This window comes from Mesitornis unicolor, unplaced genomic scaffold, assembly GCF_000695765.1.
Source record: "Mesitornis unicolor isolate BGI_N332 unplaced genomic scaffold, ASM69576v1 scaffold24268, whole genome shotgun sequence".
Taxonomy (NCBI): domain Eukaryota; kingdom Metazoa; phylum Chordata; class Aves; order Mesitornithiformes; family Mesitornithidae; genus Mesitornis; species Mesitornis unicolor.
Genome location: NW_010201506.1, coordinates 1 through 24875, shown reverse-complemented (window position 1 = coordinate 24875; position 24875 = coordinate 1). Strand labels below are relative to the sequence as shown.

General features: G+C 38.9%; 1 protein-coding gene across 1 annotated transcript in view; it reads left to right on the top strand.

The window, feature by feature from the left end:
* The window catches only part of TMPRSS7 (transmembrane protease, serine 7), a gene marked incomplete at its 3' end in the record, with an annotated part of 29654 nt that extends 5266 nt beyond the window's left edge, over nucleotides 1-24388 (top strand). Inside the window, 16 exon segments of the mRNA XM_010190124.1 lie at nucleotides 207-337; nucleotides 2660-2727; nucleotides 3534-3727; nucleotides 4626-4664; nucleotides 8047-8275; nucleotides 9589-9719; nucleotides 11017-11129; nucleotides 12166-12272; nucleotides 16299-16404; nucleotides 16439-16478; nucleotides 17564-17671; nucleotides 18295-18405; nucleotides 19512-19628; nucleotides 21123-21300; nucleotides 21476-21744; nucleotides 24252-24388. Coding sequence (XP_010188426.1) covers nucleotides 207-337; nucleotides 2660-2727; nucleotides 3534-3727; nucleotides 4626-4664; nucleotides 8047-8275; nucleotides 9589-9719; nucleotides 11017-11129; nucleotides 12166-12272; nucleotides 16299-16404; nucleotides 16439-16478; nucleotides 17564-17671; nucleotides 18295-18405; nucleotides 19512-19628; nucleotides 21123-21300; nucleotides 21476-21744; nucleotides 24252-24388 — 2078 coding nt within the window.
* Nucleotides 24389-24875: the final 487 nt, after the last annotated feature.

Genomic DNA, 24875 nt, shown 5'->3' with positions numbered 1-24875 from the left:
TGTAGGGAACAGGTGCTCAACTAACTTTCATATTGTGGTACTTATCTAGCACAGTTTGTCTGTGAAAACATAGTATTCATTTGGTAGTCCTTTCCACTGCAAGGCTGAATTCATTAATCTGGTTTAGAATTTAATCAGAAAAAAATCTCTTGCTATTAAGAAAAAATTGAACATTGGAAGCTAACTATCTTCTTTGTTTCTTGCAGTTCAGGCAGAAAACAAAGACGTACTGTATTTTGTTGGATTGTTTCGTGTTGCCAACATAGAGTTTCTCCCAGAATACAGGCAGAAAGAGTCGAAAGAATTCCTCTCCGTGGCACAGAATGTGCAGCATGTGGTAAGATGAGTGCGCTGCTTGGTTAGCAAAAACACCAGAGCTGTGAACAAGAGGTGCAACTTTCAGGTGCCTTTGAGTCTGCTGTGGTGTTCTGCTTGCTTCCCCCCCTTCCCACTGGCTATCTGGAGGCAAGAAGGAACTGAGAGCTTTCAGTTTGTTAATCACAAACTGAGTTTTGAAAAGGTCTGTTTGAATTCTGCATTTACTAAAAGTTTTACGTATTTTTCCCTGCAAATCAGAGTCTATGAATAGAACTCTACACAAGCCCTTCAGAACTTAATTGCCACTTTTGAGACACTAAACGGATGAAGTCTTTTGCATTTAAATTGGTATCTGCTGCCAGTCTTCTGCCTTAGAGCATCTATGATTACCCTAGGGTTCTCAAACATATTTACATTTACATTTCCTTCTGATGCCAGGTATTCTAAAGACTATTCTTCTTCCCAAACACATTGCATCAGTCAAAGCAGAAATAGTGCTGTGTTGTAGGCAGTTAAGGCTGCTCTGGAGTGGGAAGAGTTGAGTGGGAATTTGACTTTAAAGAAGAGGGAGTATAAGGAGGAAATCAATGGCAGGAAATGCAGCACTGTCCACATAAAGAAACAAGCAATAGTAAGAAAACTGCTAAACAAACAATAATAATAATAATGATGGTGATGATGTCAGATGGAACCAAGAGATTTTGTAATAATTGCTAAGTTTTTGTCATCTTACAGTATGAACTCATGTTAGTTTTCCAGCTCTTCCCTGTCCCCAAAAGCTGGATCACAAAAAAACTTGAAAGCAGACAGTCCCATTTTCCTAGTCCTGCATGTTAACAACTGAAGTACTTTCAGGCAGGGGTGACAGACACTCAGCACAGGACATGTCCTTCCTCCACTCTCTATGGGGCAGTTCTAACCTTCTGTGAGCCCTGTCTTGCTCTTGTTCCAGAGCATCCTGCTGTTGTCACACACAGTGGAGAGAGGTGACAGCAGGCGTGAACTGCCGATCTAATGTAGAAGTTACCTTTTTGTCTGTAAACTTTGCCTGAACTCAGTGACGGATTTTACATTGCTCCAACTGCACTTCTTGGAGACGTGGCTGTTGACTAAAATTGTTAGCAGGGTTGTGAGGTTTTTGGTTTATTTTTCTCCTTGAACCTCTTTTGTCCATGACTCCTGTTCCAGAGACCCCCAGAGTAATAGTGGAAGAACCTCTCAAGATAGGCTCCTTTTTGATAGTATCAGTAATAAATAAAATCTCTCGTAGCTTAACCTGGAGGACGATTGAGCTCCACTCATTTTATTTAAGCCCTTTAAGCTTCCTGTTCAGACTTCTACTAAAAGTTAGGGACTAATATTAATGTGAATTTTATAGCCTTTTCTTCAAACTAGTCCATGTTACAGTCCTTTGGGTATTTATTTTAACCATTAAGCAGCAGGATGAGGTCTGAAGAGTTTGAGGTACATGCCACCTTGTGGCTTTAGAAGTGTGCCTCTTTGGACAAAAGGAAGGAAGGTTATCATCACACTGATTATCATCACAGTCCCACAGCATGAAATGAGCAGAGTTTTTCCTTCTTCACATATATTATACTGTGTACTGGAAAGAAATATGTTGATACTAAGCCATCAGTGAAAAAAATAGACACAAACTGAATTTAAATGCAAGGAAATTCCACATAAACTTCAGAAAAAATCTTGTTTAAGTGTGAAGGTGCTCAAACACTGGAGCAGGTTATCCAGAGAGGCTGTGAAGTCTCCATTCCTGGAGACTTTCAACTGGACGCAACCTGAGCAACCTGGTGTAGTTGATCCTGCCTTGAGCAGAGGGCCTGGACTAGTTGCTCTCCAGAGACCTCTTCCAATTTCAGTCTTTCTGTGATTCTGTGGAAAGAGCTCTGATATGTGCTGTTTACTGCACCTTGGTACCAGCACACAGATAGTATGAGTACCTGCTTATTTCTTGAAGACTGACGCTAAGTTTCAGCATCAGGATAGAGAAGCCCACTGTGCTTGGGATTTGCTGGGCAAAGAATTTCCACTCTTTTCAAAAATCATTTACTTGGAAAGAGCATTGCTGTACACATCAGTGAGCCATAGGCAGAAGATTTGATATTTTCTGGGAGTATTAGACTTGTTACAGGTACATTGCAGAGCTGGTCTGTTCATGTCTGCTGCTCTGCCTAACTTGGTTGCTGTATGTCTGGAAATGTGTCCAGATTGCATGTTCTTGGGGGAAAATAGATATTCCTAGGGAAGCCGAGACATATAGCATCTCTAGGTATGGCTAATTTTCAGAAATGGTAAACATTCATTGGCTTAATACTTTCTCTTTCAGATGAACTTGGTCTACACAACCTCCTCTTTCTCCAAATTTTATAAGCAGTCCACAGTTTCAGAAGTCAGGTAAAAGTGATTAATATAATTGTATTTCTTCTGAGGAGTATATAAAGTAATAAGCTCACAAAAGAAACATATTTTTAGTGGTTATGATTTAATTTCTTTGCTGTGCCTTTTTAATGATAGCAAAATACCAATTTGTTTCACAAAAGTAAGGGCAAACTGCAGTCATGTAAGCAGTTCCTTGTCTTCCAGGAATATAAGCTAAACAGAAATAATATCCCTAAAGAGACTGGGTGATGCTTTACCTGATAGCTCACACAGAAGTTTAAAAACTTAAACATGCTATTAGAGCAGAACTCTGTATTATTGCCCAAGTTGCACATATTTTATAAGTCATGTTATTGGTATAAAACTGTTCTCTGCTGACAGAAGGGGTAAATCCCTACACTGTTATAAAGTACATGTATTCTAATATTATGTATGCAATTAACACTAGAAGATTAGATGATCTTTTGAGGTCCCTTCCAATCCGTAACGTTCTGTGATTCTGTGATTAGCAATTGCAATCCAATAATCTTTAGGAGATAATCCAGCTCTAATTCAAGTGATGATTTCCATAGATCTCAAAAGTCAGGAGCCCTCAAGAAGCCAATCCAGTGAAGATCAATGGGTGCAAGGAGTCTGTTTTGGCATTTTAGACTTTTTTTTTTCTTTCAGGAGAGAAAAAGCATTCAGTGTGTCAAAGCAACAAGGCAAGACTGAAATAAGCCATGCTCTTCTAAATTTGTACTTCAGAAGCTTATGCTGAGAGTCTAGTCTTCAGAAAACTTTCAACATGATGGTAATCTGTAGGACCTTTTTTGTTTCAGTAACAACAACAATGGAGGCCTCCTCATTCACTTCTGGATCGTATTTGTGGTACCGCAGGCGAAAGGCCAAGTGCTGTGTGAGGATTGTGTGGCTGCCATTTTAAAGGATTCCATTCAGACAAGTGTCATTAACCGGACCTCGGTGGGAAGTCTTCAGGGCCTTGCAGTAGACATGGACTCCATTGTACTAAGTGGTTAGTATTAGCACATACCTGTATCCTTGAGGAAACACCTCGTTAAGCATACATTTTTATCTTGTAGTAGCAACTTCTAGAAATAAACCAAAATATTTCTCCAACATCTTTAGCTTCTAATACTGAAACTATTAGAGGAAAAAAGAAAAGGAAAATTGAAACCAGAACTGAGGTCAACTCAAGGTACCAAGTATCCCTGTGAACATGGATTGTAAAACTTCCTTTACTTAAAGTGCTTATGTTCCAATTCAGGAGCTAAGCCTGACACCTTGTAGCCAGCTCAGATTTGGATTAATCTGTGACTTTAAAATAAGATGCAGTTCCCACATAGATCAGACTTTCATTCCAGTGAAAATTAGATTCTTGTCACCCCTTTACTAAATATTAAGAAATGGATTATAAAGCTGCCCATTCATTAAACAACTCCTGCCTGGGGAAACCATTCCTGCCTAGGGAAGAAATTAGCAATGTAAGATTCAAGTATCTGTTTAATGTAATTAGCTACAAAATGTTGTATGATTTTCAGCTCTCTGAACAAAGGAAAGAACAAGCTTCATTTGAACAATTCTGTCTACCTGAAAGCTGAGAGAGACTGTGGCCAAGGGTGAGGAAATGACCTCCTGGGTACCTCTGTCTCAGTCCTTCAATTAAATTTGACTGCTTAATTATCATGCAGTCTCTTCTTGCCTCAGGCGCTAAGATGTCTGGGGACATGATACCTCCAAAGCTGCTTGCAGAATTTGCAGAAATGAAGGGGACTTGGGCAGCCTTTTTTGTTGAGATAGCTGTTTTGTTCTGTGTGTTTAGTGTTACGATTAAAGAAGCGTGACTGAATTAAAACCTGAAATTCCGTATTTTGGGCAAATGAGAAGATTCACACAACTCTTTTTCTGTGCAGCAGGTCTTCGGTCAGATTATTGGTCAACAACAGGAACAGGTAATTCACTGTTTTGGCAGCTTCCTGGTTGAGGAGAGGTGGAGAACAAAGTTTTTAGTTCATGTTTTGGCCTTAAAGATACTCTTTGGTTTTAATGAAAGGGGGTGAAATTCAGCCTTGACATATATGTCCTGAGACACTATAAGACTGACCAGGAGTCTTGCATGTGACAAATATAGAAACTAGCTGCCTTTAATCTGACTGGTGGATTTTTTAGGTGTACCTGTTGGCATGGTAGGAAATAAACTCGGTTTAGTTTTTTGCTATTCACTCTGTGTTAAAGAAAATAAACTTTTAAACTTTTCTAAACTGGGCAGTACTGAATTTAAATACATCTATTGGCTTTTGTGGTAAACAATAACAATCTTTTTGTCCACCCTTTATCCTCCTTTAATCCCTCTTCTCCAAGATTAATGTTGAGTTTTTCTTTTGAATGATCTCCCTAACAGAAATTGTTCTAAGCAGTTGAGTTTTGCCAGGGTTATGGGACACAGTACTTACACATCTGCTTGATTACATGTTGTAAGCCTCCCAGCAGGGTTCTTTAGCAGCGTGCAGAGACCTTACAAGCAGTTTAAAAGTACAGTGCATCTATCTTCATTAGCATGTGTTACTAGGCTAAGCAATAGTATGCTAGTTATCTTTGATGCAGACACCTGCTAAGTCTCTTCTGGGCCAGCAGTTGTCAGTAAGGTAGGGAAGTGTTGGCCTTCCTTGTTCTTTGATACAGGCTTACTTTTCATCTTGCGAAGTTGCACCCTTTAATTTTTTTAAGGGCTGTATACCTTTCCATGTCTGTATTTGTCTTTTTCGAGATGTTAACTTGTACTGTTTCAACAATTACTTTTCTATCTGTGATTTCAACGTCTGTTATCTTGCAAGGTTTTAGTTTACATTCTTTCTCAGAATTCAGCAATTACGTTTGTCGGAGCAGACAGGTCAGGATCTCGTGGTACTGCTGTCCACAGGTAGACTTTGGGTCACAGACCCTGGGCCATAGTTAGCAATGCTTAGACTGATATCAGCCCACAATTTCTCAAAATTCAGGTCAAGTTTGTTACAGCATTCACTTGCTCAAAACCTTTCCTGACTTAAACTGCAATGCATAACAGTATCAGCCTTTATCAGATCTCCTTAAGTGAATTTAAATACATAAAAGAATTTTGTGTGTTGATGCTTATATGTATAGAGATTTCATCTTCCAGTTCAGTGTTCCAGGGCAAAGGAATTAGTACAGTCAGATCTTATGTTTCAATTTATTGCAGAGTGCATTCCCTAAAGAAGAAGAAAATAAGAACAGTGCAACACAAATATTGATTCTAAGGCTTGTTTAGGACTTAATGGTATCTTTCACACAAAGGGAGAAGGATGACTTGCCATCTTCTAGATGCCTTTCAGAGATTTACAGTGTAGTCAACCACAGGTGGCAACTGGTATCTATGAGAAGTGTGGTGCTGGCATGCAATGAAGTTGTAGGGAAGCAACAACATGGATTGCTATAGGAGTTCAGAAAGTTTTATACTCGTGCAATTTCATCAGTTGGAGTACCATAAATGTGCCTACTTAGTACTTAGGAATACAGTGTGGCAGCATACAAGGAAGGTGCGTCACCTGATTGTATTTTGAGAGCAATGTATTTACTTTGGCATAAAGATGCACCTAGTAATTAGCTCAGGCACAGCACCGGAGTGCAGATTTATTGCAGAATGTGTTGGAGAAGGGACTTGTAGAGATTTAGCTGATGTGAGTGACTTGCATTGCCATAGTATCTGGCTATGCAGGGTCTGTTTGAATAAAGACTGTATCCAGCTTTGCTTTCAAACTGACATGCTTCCATTACTTCTAGTTTCACAACTAGCTCTGAAATCTCTGCACTGTGCTCCTCACCAGCAGTGAGCTCATCAAATTATTCACTACCTAATAGAAATAATGGTAGTCGCACAACTCCAAAGATTATGATCAAAGCTGGCTTTGTTGAGTAAACAAGCATAAATAACTATTATTAAAAAAAGAATGTTATTGGGAAGAGATAAGAACAATGAGGAAGAACATATAACAATGGCTCAGCCAAAGCTTTAAATAGCTATAACTGTAACTCAGTTGAACAGTATGTGACCCTTACAAATTGTTCATAGACATTCATAGCATTAGTTCCAAGACTGTAAATTAGATGTGGAAGTCAGACAAAGCCTACCGCTTCCTGTCTTGATTATCTACTGGTCAAGGGCCAACATTTAATTTGAGTCAACATATAAACAGCAAGCTTTCACAGTGCTCTAAATGGTTTTCCATGACAATAACTATTTTAGAGACTTGTCTTTTTAATAGGTGGAAATTAATGCAAATATTTACTTTGGATCTTATTCTCTCTAATTTGCATTTTTCCTCCTTCTCACCTTTTGCAGAGCTATGTTAGGAGTTTTAGATATGACCAAACAAAAAAATCCCTAAGCTTTTTGCTGACTGTGAGCTGCCATATTGCACTGAAATAAAGACCTCTATATATTTGACTTGAAAGTCACAATTGTTTCAGTTCGATTGGAAAATTGAATGCAAGTAGGGTAATTTTCTTGTTATTCTTATCTAAATTATGACACAACTTTTTTTGGTCTGTTCTGGTTTTTTGGTTTTTATTTAGAAGTGTTGTGTAGGCTAGGCTGTATTGTTTATATTTCACAGTACTTCCAATGGTGGAACAGTGACTTCTAATGCTGCAAAAGTTTTCAAGACTTGACAGTGCTGGTCTGAATTTATTTTGATCCTGCTTTGAGCATGATGTTTAACAAGAAAAGTCCTAGTATGCCTTCCAAACTCAAAGAATTGGTGAATCTGAATTTAGTGGTAGCACTTATACCTTATTTCACATTAAAACATCGAGAATCTGGACATTTGAACAATAATCTAAAAACACCAGAGTAATACAAACACATAGCTGGATTATTTTTTATTATTTATTATAAATATCCTAATATCTGTAGGAACGAGCAGTCATCTTATGCCTTTACAATAGATGAACATTTTCCAGTAAACAATTATTTAAGTAGTTTATCCTCTGGGGACTCTAAGCACTCTGTTAACTGCAAATACTTGTACAAAATGACAGTGCTTTAGTGCAAATACACTGCAAGGGCTTATTTACAGCATTGTTTGTCTGTAGTTTTAGGAATAGACTTTTCCATGACTACAGACTTGTAACTAAGATGAAAACAGTGAGTGGCACAACCTACTCTGTTTTCACATTTAGATATGCTTTCATATGTTGCTTTAGTTTAAAACAATTTTTAGTTGTTTGGGTTTTTTTAATTTTATTTTATTATTATGCCATGTGGATTTAACCATTTCAGAGTGAGCATTCATTGTTAAAAATGTGACATTTCCACAGGAACAAATTGCATGTATGATCTGTATGCTGATCATCTCCATGAGCACTTTCCTCTGGATATCCATGCTACCTCAGGGGGAACGATCTGCTATTTTAAGCTGATTGCATCAGTGGGCCATCTTATTCGTCTTTCAATAGTATCCCTTCAGATTGAAGCAGATAACTGCATCACTGACTCGCTAACCATTTATGACTCTCTGATGCCAATCAAACATAAGATACTATATCGGTGAGTAAAAATTTTCTTTGAGAATTCATTGACAGCCAGTTGGTGGTGTTTTTCTGTAGATTTATCGTCTGCGTTTTTGGTGAGTTTTGGTTTGTTTTGTTAAAAGTATTCTGATCTTCATGCATTATGCACATAACACTTGGCAAAATATCTTTTTTTCCTTTCAAAAGTAGAACAATTTATATTGTTAATAATAGAAACAGTAAAATATTCATCAGATTCTTCTTTATTCTTCAACTGGAGTGCATCTTCACCTAGGTATGGAACTATGAGAAGTTCACATATTACTGGGTGGAATTTTCTGTTTCTTATCAGGAAATGGACACTTACTAAAATAAAAAATGTCAGAATTTCCTCCTCTAAGCAAACTTCCATGTGAGGGTCAGTGCTCTTCATGTGAAGTATGAAGTTCTAAAACTAAGTCTCATGATTTTTTGGATGCTTACTGCCAGTCACCAGTTCAGTGCTTTTTTTAGCTGCTCTATGTGGTTTAGAGGGTTATTAAAATCTAGAGTTGAAGCTCTGATGGGTTGAGGCATGTAAACTATTACTTTTTTTTCTTTAATGATCCAGTATGCTTGTTTAGGGAATTTTTGTTTGAAATTTCTGGTAACTAATTCCACAGAGCTCTATAAGACTCAAGGGTGAGGATAGCACCTCCACTAAGTAGACAGAGCTCAGTGTTTCAGCTCCTGAAATCCTTTTGTCTGGCCTGCCAGTGGGTGTAAAAGCCTCAAAAAAAGAGCACTGGCTTTTCAGTTCTCTTAGACAGCTGTCCTCTAGTAGTCTGAATCAGTCACTGGCTAGTCTGTAAAACAGCAGACGGTGTTCACTTATTTGTTAGTTTCTGCAGAGGTCTGAAGATGTCTGCTAGACAATGCATATGGAAAGTAATTTTTTTTTTTAAATAAGACCAGCTGATTGGCTCAGACTCTTAAGTTATTCTTTGAATCAGAAATTCCTTGTCTTTCCCACTCCCCAACTCAGTGAATACTGAAAGTCAGAATCAGTATTATCTGCTAGAGCTAACCATTCCTCCTCCTTTTCATGTTTGCAACTTCTTTTTTTTTTCTTTTTTTTCTTTTTTTTTTTTTTGGTAAGAAGTGACTTTCCAATACTGGATTTCTGATTGGCCTTGTAACAGGTACTTCTGAGTTTAAGAGCATAGAGTTTTTACTAGGTTTTGAAGTATGTAAACTCTGCATCAGTAGAAAATTTATGCATGGAATGAGAGCAATGTGTTGGGTTTTTTCGTTTGGCTGGGGTTTTTCTGTCAATTGCTTAGGTATGTACCCTCTTTTCTTCCCCCTCAGAGCTTGCGAACCAGCCGATTCATTGGTGTCACTTGTGTCCACAAATAATCTCATGCTGGTAATGTTTAAGGCAGCACAAATAAAGGAACAGAAGGAATTTCATGGCTATTTTGAAGTCATTACACAAGAAAGTAGGTTTGTTCTGTGTTTGGAAATATGCTTATTTTAATGTTTCAATCTAAGAGCCCAAAGTGGCTGTCATGTTCCTGACTCTGGATAAATGATTTCTTGCAAATTTGTATCTCAGTTTCTTTTTTTTTCTGCTTGCCTATCTCCCTCCTCCATCTGCTCTGCATTATGAAGTGTCTGCCTTCCTACTTGAGTAATTTAATCTGTGCGGATTATCTGTTCTTAAATGAAATATGAAGGTAGAAGATTGAAAGCAGCACTGACTGAATTCTCTTGGTCAGGACAGCGAAGTGCCAGTAGATGGAGTTGTTATTCCAGGTGTAGCACTGCTTTGGTCTTTCCTGGTTTTGGGGCTCAGTGGTGATACTAAAGGTCAAAAGAATTCAGCACTGAAAACTTTCAGAAAATGAACTTCGGTAGCTCTGCCTGCATTCTCTATCAGTCTCTGCTGCCTCGTTAACATAAAGAAGTCACTTAGGTTTGAGTGTCAACTTAATAATCTGCTTTTTATTGCTTTAAGCTTTAAGAAGTGGTTATATCGTAATCACAAATAGTACTAGGAACATCATGCTAGTAGCACAAGAAGAAAAATCTAACGCAATCTAATGCAAGGAAATTCAAGCTCAAAAAAGTGCTGCGTACTTTCCATGGTGAGAATAATTAAGCATTAAAATATCATAAAAGCATATGATGAATTCTCCAACATATTTAATTTTAAATTTAGGTCTATTCACTGGTTGGTTTATATCAAAGGACAGCTTTTCTTTGGGTGTTTTAGTTATTTATTTTTTTTTTTATTTGGTTGGGGGTTTTGTGTGTGTATGTGTGTTTTGTTTTTAATGAATTCGCTGAATCCATTGGGCAGTCATAAAAAGAAAGTTTTTTGCTTCCAGGAGGCTGATTATACTAGCACATCCATTTCTCTTCTAACTGGCTGTTTTTTAAGACTAGAGATCCTCATGTACCACTGCAGTGTGGATGTACTGATGTGCAACACTGTTCAGGAAAACTTGTTTGCAGAACTGCCTTCAGTGAAATAACTGGTGTAAAACTCCACAATGGTTTCTACTGGTCCTGCAGAGCCCAGCAAGCATTTCTAGATTTTTACATCGCTTGTCTGTCTGTCTGCATCATTGGGAAGGGTATCTTTGTACAACTTTAACCCACATAAATATAATTCCTAAGCTACCCTCTTTTGCAGTTGGAATACTTCTGATAAATGTGGATGCTTCACTCACTGAATAGTTTTTCTGGAAATATATGAAAGTTTACCAACTTCTGCCTCCTTTTTTTCCCTAGGATGTGGAAAAGCAATAGTGACAAAAGAGAAAATTGGCTATGAAGGGAGAATCACAAGTCCCTATTACCCGAGCTATTATCCTCCAAAATGCCTTTGTGCATGGAACTTCCAGGTAACACAAATCTCTTTCTTAGGCACTGTTGCATGTTTTGGGCATGTAAGTATAGCATAACAGTTGTCTAGGGAGTAATCTACATCCATACAGATGTGGCAGCTCATAGAAATGTTGCAGCTGAATAGCTAGCTGTGTTGCTACTTCTCCTTTTTTTTTTTTTTTTTACTTGTGTGCATATTCTTAATGAAGAGAACATAGTTCCTAAGCTGTCCTATTATAAAGGTGAAGAGCTGAGGTAAGTTTTGATGTTTAGCCTGCAGAATTGCTTCACTGCAGAGAATTTAAGACTTTACTCTTTTTAATTCCTCTCTTTCCACCCCAGGAAATTTTGAAAAATATGCATATAAAAGTATCTTCTAACCTAGTTATTACTGTCACTTCTCTGATATCTCTTCTCAGTCTATTTTGTTACACTTAATAAATTGGATTTTTCTGACTTCTTGTCCTGAACCAGCCCTTGTTTTTAAAGGAACATTGCTTCATATTGCAAAAAGGTTCTCTTCCTTTTAATAAAGGATGCTCTAAGTATTATGAACCCTCATGATATTGCTGGGCTGTAAAATCCTAAAGAATGGTTGGCTGAGCAGGTGCCAGCAGAAGACTATGATACTGTGGTAGAAATAGTTCCTAGCATTTCAAAGGTGGTACAGGTATTCAGTGCAGTATCTTAGCTAACTATCTGCTGGGGCTGTGTGTCCCTACACAAGTACATTTGGATGTGTTCGTGTGCTTTGATCTTGATACAAAAGCAGCTTTCTCTGGCCAGTGGCTTTTTGGAGATGAAAGCACTGTTGACTAGAAGGGGAGAAAGCCTGCAGCTGTGGTGGGGCTTTGCCAACCCTTGCTCTTAGTCATGGCTGAATAGCTGGCTGGCGTCTCAAGTGCTGGCTGTTGGGCTGGCGAAGTCAGCACAGCTCCCTGAGTGAGTGTGGCATTGCCAAGCACCGTAATTGCTGAGTCTAAAGACGTCCTTGTGCTATGCTCATGAAAAGAAAAAGAAGACTGCTTGCACTGTCTTTCTTGCTCACAACAGACTCCACAGAAGAGCCTTGGTATAGCTCTGAAGTTTCATAACTATAGCATCAGTGAGAAGAATATTAAAGGCTGTGAGCGAGGATGGTGGAAAATTAATGAACACATGTAAGTACTTCTGCATGGGTTGTTTAGCAAAGAGTACCAAAATAAACCTTCCCATCTCTATTGCAGCTCACTCGGAGAGTTTCCACAAAGATAGAGATACTTCACTGGTGTCTCTTATCATTATTTCACTTTGGCTGATGATGTAACTGAATCTTTGTAAAATATATATAAGTATAAAAATAAATCAACTGAAAAGTAACCAGAAAGATGAAAGCAAGAGCATTTGGTGCTATCTGGAAAGAAAGAAACGGGAAGAGTTGGGTGAAGGCATAAGTTCTCTGAACCCTAAAATAATTCTGGGTTTTCTGAGATCATTGAACAAGATCTGTTAAAACCCTTTTAAGTGTAACTTGATTCTACGATTGCTCACGAGGACACCAAACCTAATTAGCTTCTCAGTGAAAGCTATTACAATGAGATTATTTGGAATAGAAGAGAAACTGCTTCTGTATTACAGTCAATGGCTCTCGAAAGAGAAACTGTACAAATTGGCTGCCAAGATACCCCTATGTTAAGTGTTTTTAATTAAAATATTGCTGCCATTTTTTAAATTAAAATACTGCTGCTTTCCCATACACACTGTCCACCCATTTTTGCCTCAGTTTTTTAAAGTCATCTTTCAATCAGTGGATCATGAGGCAAGGTTTGGTTTAGGATGCTGGAATTTTTTATGTTATTGTTTTTTAAACTTTGTTCAAAAGGAAGTCCTAGTAAGAGCAGAGTTGAAACTGAATTTCTGAACTCACTGCTGAAACTTAGTGACGTCAGCCAAGCTTTTAAGAGTGTAACTAAAAGAATTACAGCAAAGAGAGGAAACTTCCTCTATTCTTTGATACCATGTTGTACTTATATAGAGAAAATTCCGTTTGTCTGAAGATAATAAAATTGTTCCTTGATGGGAACTGATCGCTGACTAGATGGGCACATAAATAAACGAGCCAAAACAGAGAGCATTTGGTGTATTTGTGGGGTTTTTTGATGTTCTTTTTATGACACAATTGGAAAGATTTGAGATATAAGGGATGGCTGAGATATGAATCAAATGAAGGCTAAATCTGGAGGGAAAAAATGATGATATATTCCTATTGTAAAGACTTTCTTTATGAAAGCAGCTTTTAAATAAGCCTACCAATTATACATTCCACAGAATCAAATGTCAGAGTATGAGCCTTAGAAATGCACTTGGGGTTACTTTTGAAGTGCCACACAAGAACACTTGCTCCTGATTTCTGTTGCAAGTTGATGATATAAGAAGATCAAGACAACTTTTCCTTTGAAAGCATCTTTTTCACTGAAAAGAAGGCTTTTGAACTTCTACGAATTTCTGCTCTACGAATTTCTGCTCTATGTCTACTTTCCATGGAAAAAAATGATTTAAAGCAGTAAATATTTTTATATTTGAAAGCCCCCCCCCCCCCATTTTAATGGTTAATGAAATGGTGTGGGGAACCTCACCTTTTCAGCTTTCTGCAATTGCAGCTTAGAGCATCCATATTCTGTTATCTTAGGCCAGAAGGGTTAAGAAGCTTCAGGAGACTGATCTTGATAAATAAAAAGACTGCTACCATGAAGATAGTGCAGATAAAGTTCCTTCAGACCTCTAGAGAAAACTCTACCCGAGGTACTGAACACAACCATGCAGTTCTTTCTCACTTTTTTTTTCCAGTGGATATGTGAATGTTTCTCTAATCAGAGGAGTTAAAGCTGATTAATTGCTTTTGATGAAATTTTCGTAGGCAGAAATATCAACAGATCTGTGTGAGCAGACTATTAGAGGTTTATGTGAATAAAGAGTTTGCCCATGTTTTACTTTTCTTAAAGCTGTTAGTGCAACATCCCATTGTTTCTGCTACAGGACATATGTATCTACTCATGCCCTGAAAAAGGTATCGCACTCCATGGGACAGGATCCTCTTAATTAGTTTCTCTCTGTAGCAATGGCACAGAGGCACAGGTGGTGCCTTGCAGCCTTCTTTTCCCTGGACCCAGAGAAATGGCCAGTAAAACACCAGTAGAAGGCTCCCAAGGATCTGTAGCTCTGTCTTACAAATCCCACAGGCATATGGCATTTCTCACTGTGTACAGAAGACAGCTTCCTTGATGTAGCTGTCTCAGCTCTTCCACAGAAGGGCAGGAGCTTCCTCTACTTCTGGTGACATGAGGTTGTTTTATATGGCTGAGAAGTGATCAATGCAGTCTGCAATTTGATTTTTTTTTTTTTTTAAAATGTTGCTAAGGTTGATTGGAAGGAAGTTGCCTAAGTCATTGACAGAAGGAGAAATGTAGGCTGAGGGGAATCAGATGGTTAGGTGGTGTTTTGCTAGGCACACTGGCAGGCTGTTTTAGGTTGGAAACACTGATGACAGAGACTCTAAAAGGAGTGAGAAGAAGACTTTCTTTAGCAGGAAATCTTCACTCTTAGCCCTAATAGATTTTTTTTTTTTTGACAGTTAACTTTACTATAGTGGAAAGCTCTAAAATTAACTTCTTTTTTTTTTATCTTTTCTTACATCTGCTTTCAGGGTGTATAAGAGTAGTCTATTTTAAAAAATGGTTTTGTTCATTTATTTTTCACATTGCTGGAACAGAACCTCCTAGATCTGCTAAAAAGATGTTTCATTTTCATTGGGTGAAACAAAGCACATATGGAAACATATGTAGATAAGCGTGACTATTCCCTGTCGCATGCTTCAGCAGGGTGCACAGGACACCAGACAACATCTATCTGCATGGAAATCACTGCCCTATTTCCCTGCCTTTATTAACATGAAGACCAGCCCTGGTGCAATGCCTGGTGTTGCCAAAATAAACAAAGGAAATATTAACTTCTGGATAATAGTCCATTAGTCCATTTAACAATACAATAATCCATTTTCATGTTCTTCAAGTTAATTCTAACTGCAGCATGTGACATGGTATGGCTGACAAGCAACTGTGTGTGCCAAATGGGCTAAGAGTCAATATAGCCTCTTCTGTTCTTAAATCTATTTAGACTGATAAGTACTTTTCTTCACAGGAATCTTAAAGCCAGGTGTTTAGTGGAACAGAGGAGAGGGTCCTCATTTCTACTTCTAGAACAACCTGTACTGTCAATGTTCACTGTTTTACTACATCTAAAACTGTCTTCAATTTTTAAAGCACCATGCAGCAACCTTCCTCTGATAACAAGTTGTTTGGTGTTTTTTGGTTTGGTTTGATTTTTTTTTTTTTTAGGGGGAGTTGTTGGTTTGGTTTTTGTTTTGTTTTGCAGCTAGAGTAGCTTCTAATACCAGTTGCAATGTCTTTGATGGAAGGGTCAATAGAAATGTATTAGCAATGGATGCATTAAATGTTTCCTGGCATCAGGGATCATTTGAGTTTCTCTGAGTTGAATGACACCTAGGCAGAAATCTCTGGAAGTTCTTTGCCAAAGTGGCAGCTTAAAGTAGATGTGCACCTAAGGGATTTATTTTTATTTTTTTAAAATCTAGACTAGTTATTTGAAGACATGACTTTGAAAGGTAAAATTCCAGAATGTTAATGGTGGATGAAGGCTGAGTGACTACTCAGAAATATTTTCAGTTTCCCTAAATCTATGCCACTCTGCCTCCAAAGTAGTTGGACCAATTTTATCCCAATGCTTTGTGGGCTTTTTTTAGGGGCGGTCCTTAAAAATCAGAGCACCTAAATTTGCTCTCCATTGTGCTGACATTTTCTCTTCAACCAAACTTGGTTAAGTCTTCCTGAAAATCCAAATCTTTTGAAAATAGATATCGGAAGTGGTGATAAAAGTATCTGTGTTTGTCTTAATAAACTTCTTCATTACATCTTTGTTCCTCTAGACTTTCTGGCTAAACATTCTGCTTTGTGGTCATGATGGATCACGACCAACATTCTGGGGAATTTGGGTACTGTTCCATATTTTGGTTTTTAATTGAAGTATGGCAGCTGATCATGTTGCTGAATTTCGGCAATGTTGACATCTAAATTGTGTGTAAGGCAATTTTGATGTGAAGGCTGCTCTGGAACTCCACTGACCCCTTTTAGGTACTGCGGTTACTATGTTGATCACCAAACAGTCTTCCATGTTGCGAGTTCTGCAGTCAACATCGAGCTTCAGTGCAGTTCGACGGTGTCAGAGAAGCCACTTCTGGTGGAATATGGCAGGGATGCGGGTGTAAAAAAAGCCACTTCTGGTGGAATATGGCAGCTATAACATCAGCCAGCGTAAGATGGATTTTATATTTTTCGACCCATCTTTGCATTTCAGACCTGTGAAGCAGTGCTTTTCAGGCCCAGAAGGACTTAATTAGGTTTACACAGGAAGTTCTTTATGTTTTGTTTTGTTTTAACTTTTCTAATCTTACTAAATCAAGTGACTAGCAAACAAAGAGTTTTTTCTAGCTCCTCAAGGCTATGCAGCTAAGGTTTGTGGCCATGTGCAGGGTGCTCTGGTTTCCTGTATGTACGCAGTCTGCTTTCTTCTGCACAGTCCTTAAAGCTCCCTGCGTGGCTATGGCCATGGTGCAGTCAGTTGAAGTCTGCTATTCTGTTGCAATGTTTCTATTTCTACAAAGACTTCCAAATCATGAGTAGAGAGTACCAAACAACCAGCTGCTTATTCCAGTGTTTCCATCAGTTTAAATACTCTGTGTGTAAGTAGAAATCTGAGCTGAAAAACATCTCAAAAACTTGATAAAACGGTCTACCACTGTGAGTTTTTTCAAGTCCTGAAACAGACAACTGTTCACTGATACCTTTTTACCCCTGTGTTGGTCTTAAATATTCATGTTGTTAAAGTGGTAGAGAAGCAATGGTTTCTAGTCATAGTCACGTCTCACATTAGAGCAATTTTATGCAATGCATATATGTGGAGTATGTAAAAAGATAACTTCATTATTTTATTTTAAAAGGAAAACGTGTAATTCTTAAGTCACCTCAGTTGCAAAGTTCTGATGATTTTGGTTGCTGAAAGTGAAATTGTCCTTTAAAAGAAAATGGCATTCTAAGCTGTCTTGTGTTACACCTTAAAACACTGGCTGATTTGGTCCAGTCCCAGTGCAGAGCCTGCAGTACATATTGCAGTAACAGCTGAACTGAAACTTTAGAGATGTTTTTTGTTCTTTTTTTAAATCCCAGTTTTCAACATCTGAACACAATTTAAGTGCTGGCAATGCATACAGACCACTAAATTTAGATCAACATTTGGATCATCATTCCTTGGAACAGCTTAGTGACTGTAAATTGTAATGAGCTGGCAACATTTGGGAAAAGGAAACTTTTAAGTTGTTTTCATTTTCATTTACCTCTAGCATGTCCACCCGGACATTTTAAGTGTTCTTCTGGATTATGCATCCACCAGATGCAGCGCTGTGATGGGATAAACAACTGCTTCGATGAGAGCGATGAACTTTTTTGTGGTTTGTATTCACTTAATAGAGATCTTAAATGGAAAACCCAATGAATGTATTCTCTGGTCTTAGAAGGCAGCTAAAATAAGGTGAATCTACTTTTAGGGGGTGAGAAAAGAAATTTCCAGCTTCTTTTGTATCTCCAAGTATAGGGTATCAGTCAGTCTCTTGAGTGCTTCATTCATGGTTAATTAGCAAGGAACAAAACTAGGAACAAAGAATGTATGGCACTGGAAATCAGGAGGAAAGAGGTTAGATGTGCAAAAATAGCTGTAATAAACTATATTTTAGTTTTCCCTCATGTAATAAATGCTGGTAATTACAAAGTTCTGTTCTATTTTGAGATTAGTTCTATTTTCCTGGAGGATGACAAACTATGGTGCATAAAGCAGATGAGAGTGATAATAAATGTTCATGGTGAAAGAGGGTTAGAGCTTGGGCCACTCCACGTGTGAACTGGGATAGGTCACTGAACTCCTTTGTGCTTTATTTTCTCCATGCATGATGTGGCGCTCATACTTAGCCTTCTAGTGTGCAGGGAAGCTATGAAAGTGGTACCTGGGCATAGTCAGAGTGGTGGTGTTAGCGTTACAAGCATGCTTCTGTAGCTGATTTGACTTATGTCTTTAAAGTTGTCCCCAAGTGGAACTGTAACTCCAGCTTCACAGTACAGGATAACCTGCTTGTCTGCAATGGAGTAAATGATTGTGAGCATGGAAAAGATGAGCAGAACTGCACCCACAGTAAGGCTACTCTCTTGATTAATTTTATTCTATCATCTATCCAATCCAAACTTGAATACTGGATGTAATATTCGAATAGTTAAGAAGCACTATCAAATCTAACTCAGTCTATATAACTCTGTTCATTTTTCTGATATGCTTATAAACAAGCCATTATTGATTTAAAACTGTTTCTCATGATTAGCTCATGATCATCTGTTTCAGCAAAATACTGGCAGAAGAATTAAATACTCTGGGTGCAGGATGGGGATCTGGGGATTTAAAGCTTGAATCTCAGATTTACCTCTTTAAAGCACAATCTGTGCAAATTATTTCCTGGATCTGTTTTACCATCTGTGAAATAGCTATAAAAATTATAGTTTCTTTGGAGCAGTTTTCAGGAGTTCAGCAGTTAACATGTTTAAAATGCTGTGGAAGATATAAATTTAGCATTAGACACATGAAAGTTTTGAGTTAGCTATTTCTTTAACTTCTTAGAATAAATGGACACCATGACATATGAAAGGGACTGAAATTGGAAAGCTCTGCAAGTAACCTTTTAAATGAAAAATAATGGGTTTTGACCTGCTTGACAAGTCAGTCTTTGTAAATGGTTACAGGATACTTCTGTGTGTTGATGAGAAAAATAGATTCAGTTTATTGCTCGTTTATTGCGAGGCACAGGGAAATAGGAAAGTGCCAAGGTTGGAGCTGCAGTTTAACTGAATACAATTAGTAAGAATACTTTTTCTAGTATCTTTCATTTTATATTTAATGTTGAAAAATTAAGGACTTCTTTCCCATGTACTGGACTGTTTTTTTCCTAGCCTAACACTTGCTCCACAGCTACATTTTTGCTACTGTATCCATATTCATTAGTGCTATGGGAAAGGATGGGAGGAAAACCTTGTTCAAAGACTCGGACAGCCTGATGCAAGCCATAGTATAGACACAGTTCTCCTTGAATAGTTTATTCCACATAAAGACTGGTTTAAGCCATTCCAGCCAAAATGGTCTTTTGCTTTGTCCATTCCCATCTTTTCATACATCTGTGAATCTCTTATCTCTGCGGACACGTCTTCATGTGTTAAGCTGACACATATTTTCCCCCCCTACAACTGTTTCAGGTATTCCTTGCACCAACTACACATTTAAGTGCAGGAATAACATTTGCATTAGGAAACAAAACGCAAAGTGTGATGGGACTGTGGACTGTATTGATGGAAGCGATGAAAGCAGCTGCAGTAAGTCTCTCCCAAATGTTCAACGTTTTGAACTTTGAACTTTTTACACAATAAAGCCTTTTATTTCTTCTTGTTTTGGAGTGAGTACAACTCATGCAGTGGGTATTGAGTTTTTATTGCATCCTCTCAGTGATAGTAGAGTAATGATCAGCTATCAGTTTACTTCAGGTCTGGTTGCAGAATTTCCAAAGTTCTTGTGGGAGAGTGAGCTTACTGTTAGGGGGAGACTCAGCCAGCTGTAATGCTTATTGTAGCTATGTTAAAGAGCAGAGAAGCAGGGTTAGTTGTAGAGTAAACTTGGCTAGCTGGTAAGGCAGCATTTTTGTTGCCTGCAGTAGTGTCAGGTACTTCTGTTGGAGTCAAATTGTCTTTGGACTTCAGGAGTGATGCAGCTGCAGTGACATTAAAAACACAAACTTTCACTTCTTCTGGATAGTGAAGACCCCAGTATTTCATAGTATCAAGCTAGGTTCTAGTCTTAAATCTTCTTCGTGTAACCTCTGCATGATCTTTGCAGTTTGTAAAGTGAACAGGTGATTGTTACTGCAGCAGCAATAAAAGTGGAGTTAGGATTAGCAGCTTAAACTGAATATTCTCAGGTATTTTGTGTAGCCTTCAGTTGTTTCTGGCATGCTACCTGTATGTCAAATCTGCCAGCACCTGCTTTGGATCCAGTAAGACATCTTAAAAGACTAGCTGTATGTTTACTTGTGTTTGGAAACATTAATGTTTTTGCCTCGCTGTTTGAGTGCTGGAAGGTGCCCAGAAATGCTGACACCTGTGTGTGGGACTAAAAGTCCTGAGATGAGGCTTTATGTGCATGCACTAGGGATGGACACGAGGCCCTACAGAGGAGTTTTTCTCCCTTGCTTTTCACAGTTACAATGTGCAGCTTTTTGTGCTGAGTAATGACTTCTCCACCTGTAAGTTAGTAATATACAACATTTTCAGACTTTTAGTTGTTTCCATGCAAATTAATGATTGGACCACTTTGTTTCTGAATAAATGACCAAGCTCCACATATGTGGCTGCTACTATAAATATTTTTCTTAAATCTTTCCCACTGTTTTGGCAAGAAATAAGTGTCCTGATGATGCTGAACTTCCTTCCCTCCTGAGGGACTCCTTTCAGTTCAGGGCTGAACATGTTAAAAAGACATGAGAGTTGTCTATTTTTATATATTCATTTTGATGTTTATTAAATCAATGGATATTCTGACATTTCTGATAGAAGAAATATTTAGAGGCAAATTTCTGCAACAGAACTAGGAAATAAACTTCTATTTCCCAGGCCAGTGCCTTTTTTAATGGAGTCACCTCTTGTTTCAGGAATAGAGTAGACAAATAGAGAAGTTTTCTGATTAGAACAGGGCAAGGAAAGAGATTTCAAAACATTTCAAAGTGCAAGATTCTTTTGTGCCCTATGTGGGAAGCACTCTTATTAAAGGAAAGCACCGGGGATGGGGATTATAACCTGAAATATTAAAAATTGCAGGTTGTGGCAGCAGCAAGACCAGCAATCCCATCTCTCGGATTGTAGGTGGCACGAACACTGAGGAAGGTGAATGGCCCTGGCAGGTCAGCCTCCATTTTGTGGGAGCTGCTTACTGCGGGGCATCAGTGATATCGAAAGAATGGCTCGTGTCTGCAGCTCACTGCTTCCAAGGGAGCAAGTAAGCAGTCTTTCCCCTAACTTTGTTCCAAGCTAGTTGCTAGTATCCCCTTTAGCTCCCAGAGTTTGAACCTCACTGAGGCAAGGATGTGCCCTCATCTTTTGCCTGCTCTGCTGGCAGGGGCTATTTTGGGGTACTTCTTGAAGAGATGGCTTCCTTATTTGCTCCCAACCAGGCTGGCTGACCCCAGAGCATGGCGTGCTCATCTAGGAATGCAAACGCAAGGCCGTGCAAAGTTTGTATCTGCAGTGAGACGCATCATCGTCCATGAATACTACAACAGCAGGAACTATGACTATGACATTGCACTGCTGCAGCTGAGCAAGCCATGGCCAGACACAATGAGCCATGTCATCCAGCCCATCTGCATGCCGCCCTTTTCGCACAAAGTCCGCAGAGGTGACAAGTGTTGGATAACAGGTTGGGGCCAAAAGCAGGAAGCAGGTGAGTTTTATAGCTTCAGTTGAGCGTGAACAGCAGACTTCCCAGCTGGGGGGTTGTGTGCAAGACACCTGCTTTTGTTCCATGGCTGAGATGTGTAGAAAATCTATATGTTCTGAATTTACTATCCTATGGAAGTAGGTTCCTGTGTGCACATACCTTCATGTGCTCATGAAAATTGGCTGCTAGTCCTGTGGATCTGAAAGTCCTGCATGCTTGTGTTGTTAGCTAATACTTGCAGGAAGCTACACTTATTCTGAAATAACATGATACTGTTTTTCCCCTTTGTTATTCTTGGAGATGTGTCAACGTGCCTAAATGGACCCTTTGCTACTTGCTACAGAAAGACAGAACTGCTATGTATTCCTCCTTCAGTGTTCAGCCTCTGTGGGCTGAACAGCCCTGTATTGCTGACCCCAGCAGTGAGGTGATAGCTCTGCTCTTGGGGTGCAGCTTGACAAAATGGCCATCCCACTGATAAAATGGTCACTCCTGTAATGGCAGGCTTCTTCATGGCAGGGGTAGCCCTGGCCTTTCCACCACCTTGTCCTGAGCTGCCTCTTCCCTGGTGCTAATGCTGGAACTTTCTGCCCTTCTTGTGGCTACTTTCCTAAAGCCCTTGCAGTGTAACAGTAGGTGTGATGGCTTCCCTTGACGTAAATCATGTAACTGCCACTGTGCCAAACCCCAGATCTGCCAGCATGGGCCTAGCCCAGGTGGTTTGTCTTCACAAACAGGTCTCACCTGCCCTCTCAGGGCTGCCATCACCGTGCCAGCCTGACCATCCCCCTGCTCTTGGTGGAAAGTAGGAGAGGCAAATGCACAGCACGAGGCAGCAACAGGTAGTGAGCCTCCAGCACTTTGACTTGATGTTCACAGCCAGAATTATCACCTGCCAAATTACATTTACCCTCTATATAAATAGCTGTGAGAGAATATATGATTGTGAATCATGTTACCAGGAAAAGATGGTGGTACAGATGTGTGATATGTTGCTGGTTAGTCACCCATGCAATTGAAAAGATAAATGTGATGCCTTAAAAAGAAAAAAGAGATTTCTTTTTCCTGTTGCACTCTTTTTCCCTTTCTGGGAAAACCCTCAAATTGTATAAAATTGTATATTTGGGAAAAGAGGAAATTGTTTATATAATTTGGTTGAGGGTGGTGAGACACTGGCACAGGCCCAGGGAATTTTTGGGTGCCCCATCCCTGGAAGTGTTCAAGGCCAGGTTGGACAGGGCTTTGAGCAACATGATCTAGTGGGAGGTGTCTCTTCTTATGGCAGGGGGGGTGGAACTGGGTGATCTTTAAGGTCCTTCCCAACCCAAACCGTTCTATGATTCTGTGATTGCCAAACCAGTCTTTTAAGTATTTTTAAAGTATCCTTTATTACATTCCAGCTTTATCAGATTCTGAAACAAAGTTTCGTGATATAAACAAGCATTACGGGCTGAGAGAGTTGGGGTTGTTCAGCCTGGAGAAGAGAAGGCTCTGGGGAGACCTTATAGTGGTGTTCCAGTACCTGAAGGAGGCTTACAAGAAAGATGGGAAGGGACTGTTTACAAGGGTGCATTAGCGATAGGACATGGGATAATGGTTTTAAACTAGTGCAGGGTAGATTTAGATTGGATATTAGGAGAAAGCTCTTCACTATGAGGGTGATGAAACCCTGGAAAAGGTTGCCCAGTGAGGTTGTGGAGGCCTCATCCTTGGAGACATTCAAGGTCAGGATTGATGGGGCTCTGACCAACCTGATCTGGTAACATCGTCCCTGCTCACTGCAGGGGGGTTGGACTGGATGATCTTTAGAGGTCCTTTCCAACCTGGCACATTCTATGATTCTATGATTTGCATATTTGAATGTGTTGGTGAAGTTTCCTTGGCTATCCATATTTTAAGAGGATCACCTCGTGATATTATTAGAGCTGTTGAATTGAAAGGAAGGGGACAATTCAGTTTAATTTTGGTTTTCCAGAAGTATGTATTTTACAGAAAAGAGTCATTTTAGCAAAATTTTCAGACAGAGAGGGACAAATTTGAGATATGTCCAAGTTTTTTATGCTGCCAAAAGAGCAATTTGCATTCTGTAACTCTGATTCATACTTTTAATTTTGGATCTAGCCCCCTCAGAGACATCTGCACTAATTGCAAATCTGTCTTGTGATGATCCAAATACCTTTGCAAAAACTTGCTTCCTTTTAAAAGTAAAAAGACAATAAATTAAGAAATATTGAGACATTTTGCAAAAGACGTTAGAAAAAGCTTTTTATCCAACCCTAGTGATTATGCCGTTGTATCTGGTGTGGCCAAAGGACCAAGATCACATTACATAAATGCCTAATACATAAGAGGTTTTCTGTGCTGTTGCAATTAGTTGTTTGGAATCTGGAATAACTTGGAGGCCAAAAGTATGTGTGGATATTTTCTGAAGACTTAATTGTTCTGCCTTTCAATATATGAGTAAACTGCTAAGCTCTGTTGAGTCATCCTTCTTTCAACTTGTTTTCCAGATGATGAAGGTGCAGCAGTTCTTCAGAAAGCGGAGGTAGAAATTATTGACCAAACGTTATGTCATTCCACATATGAGATTATCACAGCTCGGATGTTTTGTGCTGGACTAATGTCTGGGAAAAGAGATGGGTGCAAAGTATGTATCTTAGCACACCCTGCATAGACTTCATCTTGTCTTTCATTATTGCATGATAAGGTATAAGAACTGATGGGCAAACCACTTTGGTCCACATGCTTCAGTTCTGAAAAACAGCAGCGTAAGAGTTCTCTATCAGAATATCTGTCATCTGGGTGTTTTCGGAGTTTTGCTGATTTATGTATGTGAATTAAGTTTCAGTTGCAGGCCAAGGGCTGGACAATTTGCAAGTTCTGATAGCAAGTTGAAGTCAGGCAACTTTTGGTACAGGAGTCTCTCAGTTGAAGAAAAAAATGAGAAGCTAGCTTTTGTCTTTTCAGGATCCTTCCCTCCCAACTTCTAACTACAAGGCTACCTGATAAGATGCAGACAGCTAGGCATAAATTTTCAAATGTATAATAAATCTGAGCTGGAAATTCTGAAAGATAATAAATGTGAAGTTCTGAATTTACTTCTAATTAACACTGGTAAAACAATATATACACAT